This window comes from Pan troglodytes, chromosome 1 (genome assembly GCF_028858775.2).
Source record: "Pan troglodytes isolate AG18354 chromosome 1, NHGRI_mPanTro3-v2.0_pri, whole genome shotgun sequence".
NCBI lineage: Eukaryota > Metazoa > Chordata > Mammalia > Primates > Hominidae > Pan > Pan troglodytes.
Window position 1 is genome coordinate 31,451,228 of NC_072398.2, and position 12,327 is coordinate 31,463,554.

The window sequence follows — 12,327 nt, forward strand, 5'->3', positions numbered from 1 at the left end:
CCATTTTTGAGCACCGACTAGGTGCCAATCACAGTTCTGGGTATTTTACGTACAGTGTTTCACTTAATTTTCACAAAAATCTCCCACACATTCTTATCCTCACTTTAAAGACAAGGGACATAAGCAAGGTCCACACAGGTTAAATAACTTGCCCACAGTCATCAAACTTCCGTCATCAGGTCTAAAGCCTGTCCTCTTTCTACAGTTCAATGAGAGTCAAAAGGTAGGTACAAGACTCAGAGATATTGCATATTTAATGCTTACCACAGTGTCTGGCACCTAGGATATATTCTGTAACTATTAGTTACATCTTCTTCCCAATTTTTCCTTTCCAAAATGTTAAGCAGAAACAGAAATAGAGGCATTTGATTTCAGAGTAATTCAAAGAGTTACTTTTTAAAAATGATGTTTTTAACCAAAATCAAGACAGGAGAAGGGAAAAAAAAAAGTTTGGCCGGGCATGGTGGCTCACACCTGTAATCCCAGCACTTTGGGAGGCCGAGGCAGGCGGATCACCTGAGGTCAGGAGTTTGAGACCAGCCTGGCCAACATGGTGAAACCCTGTCTCTACTAAAAACACAAAAAAATTATCCAGGTGTGGTGGCTGGAGCCTGTAATCCCAGCTACTCAGAAAGCTAAGGCAGGAGAATCGCTTGAACCCAGGAGGCAGAGGTTGCGGTGAGACGAAATCGTGCCATTGCACTCCAGCCTGGGGAATAGAGTGAGACTCCATCTCGGAAAAACAAAAAGACATACTATACTCAGACTGGTGACCAATCAGTATCAATTTTTGTCTTCTACCAGTAAAGGGAGCACAGCATAGTAGAAACAGAAATGTTGTTCATTCTTCTATTCATCTATATAAGTGCTAACTATTTAATATATGCCAGGCACCATGCTTTGAGAGTGCAACACTAATGAGACATAGTCTCTGTCCTTACGGAGATTAGGCAGAGGATCTTGGCAATTATGAGACAACTGTGCCCAGTGTAAAAACTTCTATAACAACTGTAAGGTTGCTTTGTATATTAAATGTACCACTATGTGTTCATGGACAAGTGGATGAGACTCAGTTTCCTAGCCTGCCAAATGAGTACGACGGTTACTTTTCATAAGCATCCTAACATACAAATTAAATAATTACACAAAATGCCTGGTATCAGGTGTTTAATAAATAATAGCTAGTATAAAAGCACCATGTAATCTTTGTTGCTTTCCAATAATAATTAATCACGTGATATAACCACAAATATGTTTAACTTTCCATAAAAAACCATTCTGGAATGATATATCATTTATTAAATTATTTAAACCTTATTTATACCTATGAAACAAAATTTATCAGAAAGTCCTGAAGAGAAGACAAAAGAAGCCTTATTCTTTACTTTGATCAGTTTAGCGTCCTTATGAGGATATTTTTGACTGTGTTCTGGGCAAGGCATTAGCCTAAAATGTTGGTGATCCAAAAAGGAAGTGGGCTGCAGTGCCCACTCTCAAAAAGCTCACCATCTACAAAGTACAGATAACCACCAATAAATAAGTATAAATGCATATACTGTGAAAAGTACTTCAAGCAAAAATAATATCAGTGTAGTTTGGGTACCAAAAAATGGGTCAATTCTCCATGGAAATATCAGAAAATGCTTTCAAGAATAGGTCTCATACTAAAAATGAAGCCCAATTTTGTCCTTACATAAATACTCATCATCAGTAATTTCCAAACTATATGGAAATATGACTAAAGTGAGTAAGTTACAGCATATTGTACAATTCAAATGCTAACATATGTACATTTTATATTTACCTGCACAGTTAGTTGATATTGCTTTCTGCCTAAGAAACTTCTCCACCATTTTTGAATAATTGTTACAATCCTGTTTAAATGCCTAGGATTAAAAAAATATGCTTATTAGTATCCTTTCATTGAAATAAGGTCAGTTAAATCTTTGTTAAAATACTCTCCTACAATTCAAGAATTCAAATTCAAAGCCAAGTTTATGTGCACTTTTAAACAGTAGAAAGTTATTGTGGGATAGAATTAATCATTTCTAGAAGTGGAAGAAAACGGCATTGGTAACTATTTGTTATTTCTTTGGGGCTTATTATTACACAATACTTAATTTCAATTCTTCTTCAATACTTACTCTTTAACATATTTTTGAATGTTAAGACTATAAAACAGGTCACAGTGACATGTTGAGAAATAATCCAGGCACTATTGATGTAAATCATTATTAGCAATTAGAAATAATTCATGAGGGCCGGGCGCAGTGGCTCATGCCCGTAATCCCAGCACTTTGGGAGGCCAAGGCGGTTGGATCACCTGAGGTCAGGAGTTCAAGACCAGCCTGGCCAACACGGTGAAACCGCCCGTCTCTACTAAAAATACAAAAATTAGCCAGGTGTGGTGGTGGTGCGCGCCTGTAGTCCTGGCTATTCTGGAGGCTGAGGCAGGAGAATCACTTGAACCAGGGAGGCAGAGGTTGCAGTGAGCCGAGATCGCGCCACTGCACTCCAACCTGGGTGACAGAGCAAGACTCTGTCTCAAAAAAAAGAGAGAGAAAGAGAGAAAGAGAGAGAGAGAAAGAATTCATGAGGTTAAGAAATAGTTCTCCTCTTCATTCTTTTCCTGTAATCCTCAGTCTATCCAAGCCAACATCATGTTAGTCTGCTGAATTCAAAAATACTCTATTTGCCACCAAGTTCCTTAGTTTATATAGTGGCCAAAAGAGAAGTCTTGTCTTCCAGGCGCCGTGGCTCATGCCTGTTATCCCCGCACTTTGGGAAGCCAAGGCGGGCGGATCACCTGAGGTCGGGAGTTCGAGACCAGCCTGACCAACATGGAGAAACCTCGCCTCTACTAAATATACAATATTATCCAGGCATGGTGGCACATGCCTGTAATCCCAGCTACCCGAGAGGCTGAGGCAGAAGAATCGCTTGAATCTGGGAGGCGGAGGTTGCGGTGAACCGAAATGGTGCCATTGCACTGCAGCCTGGACAACAAGAGCAAAACTCCATTTCAGAAAAAAAAAAAAAAAAAAAAAAAGAGAGAGAAGCCTTGTCTTCACACTTTAAGTTTGCATGTCTAGCTCTTACTAGACAGTATAAGGAAGTTTTATATAGGATAATTCCAGGCCTGATGAGTTATTATGGAGTAGGCATATTTTCCTCTACCTTATCCAGGAAAATATTTTTTAAGAATTGATGGGACACTGAGGGAAAGTTTGGGCACTGAAAAAAAAAAAAAGTGAGAAAGAGTTAAGATAGGGACAAATTTCTGTCTCTTTTTATAGTCAGAATGACATCATCCATGCATCATTTTATTTTATCTACCAACATGGTGGAAAAGATTGAAACTGTTTTCTCTTTTTCCCCCTTTCTTACCAGTCAATGAATTTATTGCTATAAATACAAACCCAGTCATTTGTAGATCCTTTGGAATTTGGGAAAAGGAATCTGAGCAAATGTGTTTGCAATATTGAGAATTTTATTTTATTTTTTTGAGGCAGAGTCTCACTCTGTTGCCCAGGCTGGAATGCAGTGGCACCTTCTCAGCTCACTGCAAACTTCGCCTTCCGGGTTCAAGGGATTCTCCTGCCTCAACCTCCTAAGTACCTGGGATTACAGATGTGCACCACCATGCCCGGCTAATTTTTGTATTTTTAGTAGAGACTGGGTTTCACCTTGTTGGCCAGGCTGATCTCAAACTCCTGACCTCAAGTGATCCATCTGCCTCAGCCTCCCAAAGTGCTGGGATTACAGGAGTGAGCCACTGCGCCCAGCCAATATTGAGAATTTTAAAAAGCAATACAGTCCATATAATTTAGTTTTGGTAAGAAAAGATCAGAAATACTATGTATTTCTTTTAAAAGAAATACATACAATTTATCAACTACATTATGAGTAAAATAAAAAATTATTTGAAATGAGTACTGCATGAATAAATTACATTTTCTAAGGAATATATTTTTATGATATATCTGAGGTTTCCATGACAAAAGCAATATACCTGATATATGCCCGAACTTGACATCCTCGAAACCAGCTTTGGATTTTAACTGCTGCATCATTCTCCTTTTTTCTAAATGGATCTACAACACTAAAACAAAATGTTTAAAAAGCACTTCATTAGTAACTAATATAATTCTAAAGCAAGTCAACCTGTTAAACTTGATTTTTAATTTCTTCCAAGATGATAATTATAAATTCAAATGTCATTTTAAATAACATTAAAGTATAAATAAATAAGGCATTTCAAAAATCATGAGCTATGTTTTGAAAATTAACCTTTCTCTGAGAAGCCATGTGCTTTCAACAGCTTTGCTTTTTTTATTTTGATAATCACCAATTTTACAACTAATTAATTTGCCAGTGATTTTTATTAGGGAGTAAGTAAGAAATGTGTTATTTTGACATTATTTTTAAAACATAATCATTTGAATTTACTGTTTAAATGCTACTACACATGTATCATGCAAGATGAAAATGCTCACATATTTCACTCATTCATCAGTTAAATGAGTTGTCTCTAAGTTAAATGAATCCATCACAGAATGCCTGTTCCATTAATAGCTAGAATTCTCAGAAAGTCTGTTTAATTAAAGGAGGCAAGGGGAGGGCCATAGGGTTTATATAGAGATAAGAAATTCAAGTCAGTGATCCAGATGTGAGACATGTACAATATAGGGAGAATTCACACAAATCAGTAAGACTACATAAAGTGTAGATTAAGTGTAAAATAAACTGTAAAAACCACACAAAACAATATATAAATAGTTGCATTACCTGATAATGAACGGAAGGCACCATGATAAGATTACTATATGATGCAATAAAATCTGCTGGAAATAATTAAGAGTGTAAGACCACTCTAGACAATTAGGAATAGAAGAAAGGAAAGATTCCTTATTGTTGTATATTTGTACTGCATGTAACAAACTACAAAAGAGGTTTGAGTAAGGCCCGCTCGGTGACTCATGCCTGTAATCCCAGCACTCTGGGAGGCCAAGGTGGGCGGATCATCTGAGGTCAGGATTTCGAGACTAGCCTGGCCAACGTGGTGAAACTCCGTTTCTACTAAAAATACAAAAATTAGCCAAGGGTGGTGGCGGGCTCCTGTAATCCCAGCTACTCGGGGGCCGAGACAGAAGAATCGCTTGAACCCAGGAGGCAGAGGTTGCAGTGAGCTGAGATAGCGCCATTGCACTCCAGCCTGGGCGACAGAGCAAGACTCTGTCTCAAAATAAAAAAAAAAAAATTTAAAAAGAGGCTTGACTAAAGTGAATTCTGGCATCATATTATTGTCCTCCATGTGGGAGGGAGAACAGCTTAAAGTCCTTTTCTCCAGAGAACTTTCCCTGACTTCCCAGACTACAATTAGGCCTTTCCATGTTACACTCTGATAGCTTCATAATATTTGCCACAATCATATTTAAAAATTATTTAACGATGGTCTCTTCCACTAAACTTGAAACATCGAAGGAAGTAGTCTTATCTATTTTGTCCTATACTGTATTCCCCGTGGCCTCAGGAGAGATCATTGGTATTACTCCTAACACTCAACTTTGTCTTACCAAAGGTGCTACCTGAGGGAGAAACATGCCTGTTGGCATATTCCATCCCAGTGAGAAATGCCACTCACAGGCTTCCCTCACTAGATCTACTCCCAACATTGAAACCTCTCCCTACTTTAGGATGACATAGTTGCTGAGAGCCCATGAGTGCCTCTATCTTCTTAGTAACTTAACCCCTGGGTGATGATGGGAAAAAGACAGGCAGACATGAAAGGAGCTGTTGAGAGAAATAGAAGGAAATAAATACGTTTTACTAAATAAAACCTTATATGTCAGGCACTGTTTCTAATATTTCACATATCAGTGAATTAACTCATACATATCCTTTCGATACCTCTCTGAAGAAGAGAATTATTATCCCCATTTGACAGAAGAAGATACCACTGTGGAGAAAGCATAGTCATATGCCCAAGGTCACATCTTTAGTAAGTGTCACAGCTGGCATTTAATCCTTGGTAGTCCTGCTCTAGAGGCTGGTTTTTTTTGTTTGTTTGTTGGTTTGTTTGGGTTTTTTTGAGACAGAGTCTTGCTCTGTTGCCCAGGCTGGAGTGCAGTGGTGTGATCTCGGCTCACTGCAATCTCCGCCTCCCGGGTTCAAGCGATTCTTCTGCCTCAGCCTCCGAGTAGCTGGAACTACAGGTGCACGCCACCATGCCTGGTTAATTTTTGTATTTTTAGTAGAGACAGGGTTTCACCATATTGGCCAGGCTGGTCTTGAACTCCTGATCTCGTGATCCACCCACCTCGGCCTCCCAAAGTGCTGGGATTACAGGCGTGAGCCACCGTGCTCAGCTCAGAGGCTGGGTTTTTAACCATCACTGCTTCTAAAGGGGAAGAGAGTAAGAAATGAAAAGAGCAGAAGAAAGGGAAAGTAAAATGGAAGAAAAGGAAAACGCAAAAAAAATTCATGTAATCAATTTCTAAATATAATATGGAGACTTTGTGGGAAAAGGTAGCACCAATCTCCCTAAAACCATAAAATAAACTGAGAGATGAGAATTTGAAATGATACCAACATCTATAGCAACATCCCAAAATTTCAGACTATACCAAGTGTTAGTGTTAAGAATTCATATATATTGCTGCTAGGAAACAGTTTGGACTTTGAACACATACAGAATAATTTTATTTACATAAGTAAAAACCTCACAAAACTTTAGGGATGTTCACTAAGGATGTATACACATGTAGTAAAATTATAATGAGAATGATAAAACACAAATTTCAAGACAGAAATGAAGGATGGGGGAAATGAGGAGATTAATAGTTGAAGCCAAGGCAAAAGGCCTTGGTTTTCAGAGTTTTATGCATAATATTAAGGAATTCTAGACTCCCTGATTATTAACATTTTGACCATGGAAACACATATCCCCAAAGTTTGATAATCTCTGTAAAGATTTACAGTAAAAGATACTAAATAACAACAATTATATATAAAAAAGGTCCAATCACAAGATACAAGTATAGTGCAGTGTCATAGAAGTTAATGGGAATGCATCAGGATGGGAGATCAGGATTAAGCAATGTTAAATACTGTGCAGAAGTCATGGAAAACAAGGTCATTATTCAACTGGTTGCAGGGTTAGAAGGAATTTTTCATTTTTCTTTTAAAGTCTTATCCTGACCAATAACAAGATGGGATAGTGGAACAAAGACACTGTCATTAAATGGCCAACATGGAAAAGATACAACAACATAATGTCCAGTAGAGCAGGCAACTCAAAGAAGATAGAGTGTGGAAAAAATAAGAATAATTTCATTCAATAAAGCTAATGTGCAATAAAATTCATGATAATAGAATAGAGTTGTTTCTTATGGTTATTTAAACCTTTTACCATTAATATTTAACAAACTATACCAGATTTGTTTTTCATCTTCTTAATATAGTCCATTTAAATTACTGAAAACATTTGTTTCTCCTTTCCCACCAACAATCAACTGGCTACCTTTATAAAAATGGAAGAAAAATATGAATAAGGCACATAGACACATCTAATGCTTCTTTTGAAGTTACCGTATTAGTTATTAATGTATTTGTAGGAACTCACCCTTTATTTATAATTGTCATTAGAAATGCAGAAGAGAAGCAATCAAATTAACTGTTTTGGGTTTATGTTTTTTAATCTCTCCTGCTGACACCAGTCAAGTAGAAAATTAAATAATTTCTTTTTGGGATATTATTATGTGTATATATACAAGCATATATTATATTAATAAGAATTATACATTGCAATTAAAAGGAAGGAGGTACTAAAAATTAACTAGTAGTTAACTTACTACTAAACTTTAACTTATGTGCTAAAATTTGACTTCTATACATGTTTCTCTGTTGCCCTTTTTTTAACTGCTTAAAAACAAAATTTACAGATGCTGGGTTACTGCTGGGATGCTGAATACTCATACAATATGTCATGAACTGCTAGACATTTTATGTTTAAAATGAAAAATGTGGGTAACACTTTATTTTAATGGTATATTAATTAGTTCCAAATTACAATGAAAATCCTATAGCAGTGAATAAAATATGACATCTACATGAATTTGAAATAAATTTATTATGATCAGTATTATCACAATGAATACTAAATGAATTAATAATGATGAAAGACCAAAAGTATTACCAGTAATGTAATAAAACATCAAGAAATAACTGGAAGTTTCCAGTCACTTCATCATCAACTAGAAATAAGTACTATAACCCTGGATAACAGTATATTCATGTATATCATTAGTGGCCAGAAATGAACTGACAATAAGTAGAAAATGAAAAAAAAAATGTGTAGTTAAATATCTTTCCAGTAATATGCAAAAAATATGCATTTTACACATCAACAGACTGTGCTTAGTCTGACCCATGTATATTACCTATGAATAAATACTAGATTAAAAACTCAATACTCTTTCTTTTTCATTATCATATAACTTGTAAGTATTTTAGACAGTGGGAATAAAATTCCATTATTAGCTGCCCTGTGCTGTCAGATATGTTGATGTGTAAAATGATTATTGTTTTGCATATAATTTCACTACTAGGTCTTAAGGATTTCATGCTCCTTAAAGGCAGAAACTACAGTATACTTAATCTATATTTTGTGTTCTGATTATCACTCATGTGCCTAATAACAGACGCTTGATGATGAGAAATAGGACTATATTTTAGAACTAGAACCTATGTTTTATATTTCATTAGTAGTCCTCAACATTATTATTATTTCACAGCTCAAGGAATAGTGGGTTGCAAATGCATTAGTATTTGATCATATAGTAGAAGTTACCATAGTTGGTCGAATGTTAAATACTGTGCAGAAGTCATGGAAAACAGAGTCATTATAATTTAGAATTAGAACCTATAATATTAGTGCATTCAAAAAGATTTTGTTTCCTAGCTGGGTGTGGTGGCTCACACCTGTAATCCCAGAACTTTGGGGGCCGAGGTGGGCAGATCACCTGAGGTCAGGAGTTCAAGAACAGCCTGGCCAACATGGTGAAACCCTGTCTCTACAAAAATACAAAAATTAGCCAGACATGATGGTGGGTGCCTGTAATCCCAGCTACTTGGGAGGCTAACGCAGGAGAATTGCTTGAACCTGGGAAGCAGAAGTTGCAGTGAGCTGAGGTCGTGCCATTGCACTCCAGCCTGGACAACAGAGTGAGCCTCCATCTCAAAAAAAAAATTATATATATATATATAGAGAGAGAGAGAGAGAGAGTTTCTTTTTCTTCCTCTTCCTCCTCACTTCTCTTCACCTCATTTCCTGAACAATTAAGTCTCAAGGGCCTTGGAAATGGGCAGGAAAAGTAGGGCACTGTGCTACAAAGGGTGTGGGAGGAGGAAGGCACAGTGGCTCAGCATAAGGTGTCAGAGCCTGTGTGGAGTAAAGTGAGCATCCTCAAGTGGGGGCTGCCTGTGGTAACATGTCATAGTCTGAGCTTAGCAAGGACAGTGTGTCCCATGGACAGAAGGCCTGGCTTTGGGGTGTAGAGGGAAGATGAAAAAGAATCTGCACATGAAGGTAGCCAGCATAGAGAATCAGAGCCCAAGAGTGATGAGGGAAACATCCAAGTTGGTGGGGAGGCGATGGTTCAGCATGAGGAGGTAGAGCCCGCACTGGGTCTAAGAGAAGAGGCAGTTGTGGTGACAATAGTTTGGTTACATAAAGAGGATCTGATCAGATAAGTAAATATTCTAAAGATAGTGGGAGCCAGGTTTCTCTCTGTCAGAAAAGGTAAGAGAAAAAAACTAGAATGAACGTATTGTGCTGAATCTGAAATAGAGTAGTCAATGTGAACTCATGAATTTCAATATATATGTTCATCAATAGGTAGAGAAATAAGTATAGATGTAAAATGTGTATAGATGTGTACAAACACATATTCCTTTGTTCTTTCCACTGAGAGGTCCAAAGAGCAGCAACATAATAGCAATGTGCATCCACTGAAAGAAACAAAGGCTCTTTGGAAAAATGGATGGTTCTAGGGGCTGGCAGGAAAAGTACAAGATAAGCCTCTGTTATTCATCCGTTTTCACACTGCTATAAAGATACTACACAAGACTGGGTAAGTAAATAAATAAACCTCCTTATCAATAAAGGAGGTTTAATTGACTCACAGTTCTGCAAGGCTGGGAGCCCTCAGGAAACTTACAATCATGGTGGAAGAAGAAGCACACATGTCTTACATGGCGGCAGGTGAGAAACAGCATGCAAAGCAGGAACTATCAGACACTTATAAAACCATCAGATCTGGTGAGGACTCACTCACTTTCACAAGAACAGCACGGAGGAAACCGCCCCCATGATCCAATCACCTCCCACCAGATCAGCCCTTCAACACGTAAGGATTAGGGGGATTTCAATTCGAGATGAGATCTGGTGGGGACACAGAGCCAAACCATATCAGTCTGCAACTTTTTGTGTGTCAAGAAAAAGCAAGGAAAAAGCAAGGAAAGCATTAGAACAATGAGGACACAGAAGGAAGACTGAAGTGGCTCTCACTAGCCAAATCCGGGACAATATTAGCATGACTATAAATAAGAGTGACAGATTTTAACCCACTGAGTAAAATAGGAAACTATGAGTCTATACTTATTTAAATAAATAAATAAATTTTAAGTTTGATGAGGAATAGGATACATACATAGTTTCAAATGATCTGCTTTTTAAAAATAATTATAAATTACAAAGGAAAAAAGAATATTCCAGTAGAGAAGCCTAGCAGACAACAGCTTTATCAAGTGATCTAAATGAATATTGTCAGTCATGGGACAAGTCAAAATCAGGTAGTATCTGGTAGGATGCATTGAGAAGATCACAGTATCACTTCTGTGGTAGTCCTGCCTGGGGTGCATAATCTGAATCTAATCAAGGGGAAAAATCAGACAAACCTAAATTGAGGGAAATTCTAAAAAATAACTGATTTGTAATCTTCAAAAGTGTCAAGGTCATGAATATCAAAGAAAAACTGAGAAAATGTACCATATTAAAGATAACTAAAGAGACAAGACAAACAGGATCCTTTTGCTATAAAGAACATTATTGGAGCAATTTGGCAAAGCTTGAATGGAGTCTGAAGATTAGATGGTAGAAATGTGCCAATGTTAATTTCTTGATTTTGATGGTTGAATTGTGGTTATATAGAGAATGTCCTTGTGTGTAAAGAATTTGGGGCACAATGGGACATCAGGTTGCAACTTACTCTCATATGATTCAGGAAAAAATACCCTTGTATTATACTTGTTATTTCTCTGTAAATTTGAGATTGTTTCAATAATTTAAATATATATGTGTATGCATCTAATAATTTTTAAATTTCAGATACTGTGTTTTTAATCTCTAAACATTTATTTTGCTTCTTTTTAATGTCCCATTAACTCCTTATTATCTTCATATTTTACTTTTAAGTCCTTAAGCATATTTAAAATAGCTATTTAAAAATCCTTGTCTGATTATTCTGTCATCTTTGTTTTCTGGATCTGTGTCTATTGATTTATTTTTTTTCCCTCCTGATTGTGGGTCACAGTTTGCTACATTTTTATAATACTACCAATTTATGAATAGATGCTGGACGCTATGAATGTTACACTATTGAGAGTTTGAATTTTGTTCAGAGATTGCCTCCAAAAGAAAGCTGGGGTAATTGTCTTGTTAATCTCATTTGCTGATCTTTCTCCTTGAGATCAAATCTTGCATTGCCTACTGTATCAATACCTAAAAATAATTGTTCATATATTTTGTTGAGTCTTCTAGTCCTTCACGGTTGGAGGACAAGTTTTGTACTAGTTAAATCTTCCACGGCCACTTATTTTCTATGTTTAATTTTGTTTTCGAAACAAAATTTTTGTCCTAGGACAAACTTTCTCCTATTTATCTACTGTTTATTTCACAAATAAGTACCTGATTAACCGATGCTCAATATAAAATGTTAAATAATACAGAAAAACATAGAGAAAAACGATTCTATTTCAACTTCACTTTCTTTCAATTTTTAAAATTTAACCACTTATTATGTGTAATTCCAGATCTATCTAATTCCAGTTTTGTATCTCTATGTATTTTTACATTTGTTTTACATAAAAAACACTAAATGTATTATATATTTTCTATAATCTGGGCTTTTCTTATACCTTATTTTGTCTCAGAGATTTTGTTCATGTCATTATGTATAAAATGTTTCACTCTTTTAAACTGCTATTTATTTTCCCTCATATGCTTGTCTTTATTTAGCCATAGTAGTTGCAAATAGATACAAGTTA

General features: G+C 36.4%; 1 protein-coding gene across 18 annotated transcripts in view; it reads right to left on the reverse strand.

Moving 5' to 3' along the window:
- Positions 1-12,327, reverse strand: part of SPATA17 (spermatogenesis associated 17) — a 226,667-nt gene that overhangs the window by 205,000 nt on the left and 9,340 nt on the right. For all 18 annotated transcript variants that reach the window (XR_010150312.1, XR_010150313.1, XR_010150310.1 and 15 more), the window contains exons 2-3: positions 4,013-4,102; positions 1,805-1,886 (exon numbers count right to left, since the gene is read on the reverse strand). Coding sequence is in view for 10 of the 18 variants with exons in the window: in XM_016938874.4 (XP_016794363.3) it covers positions 1,805-1,886; positions 4,013-4,102 (172 nt within the window). In the remaining 8 variants the exon portion in view is untranslated. The remainder of the gene's footprint in view (positions 1-1,804; positions 1,887-4,012; positions 4,103-12,327) is intronic.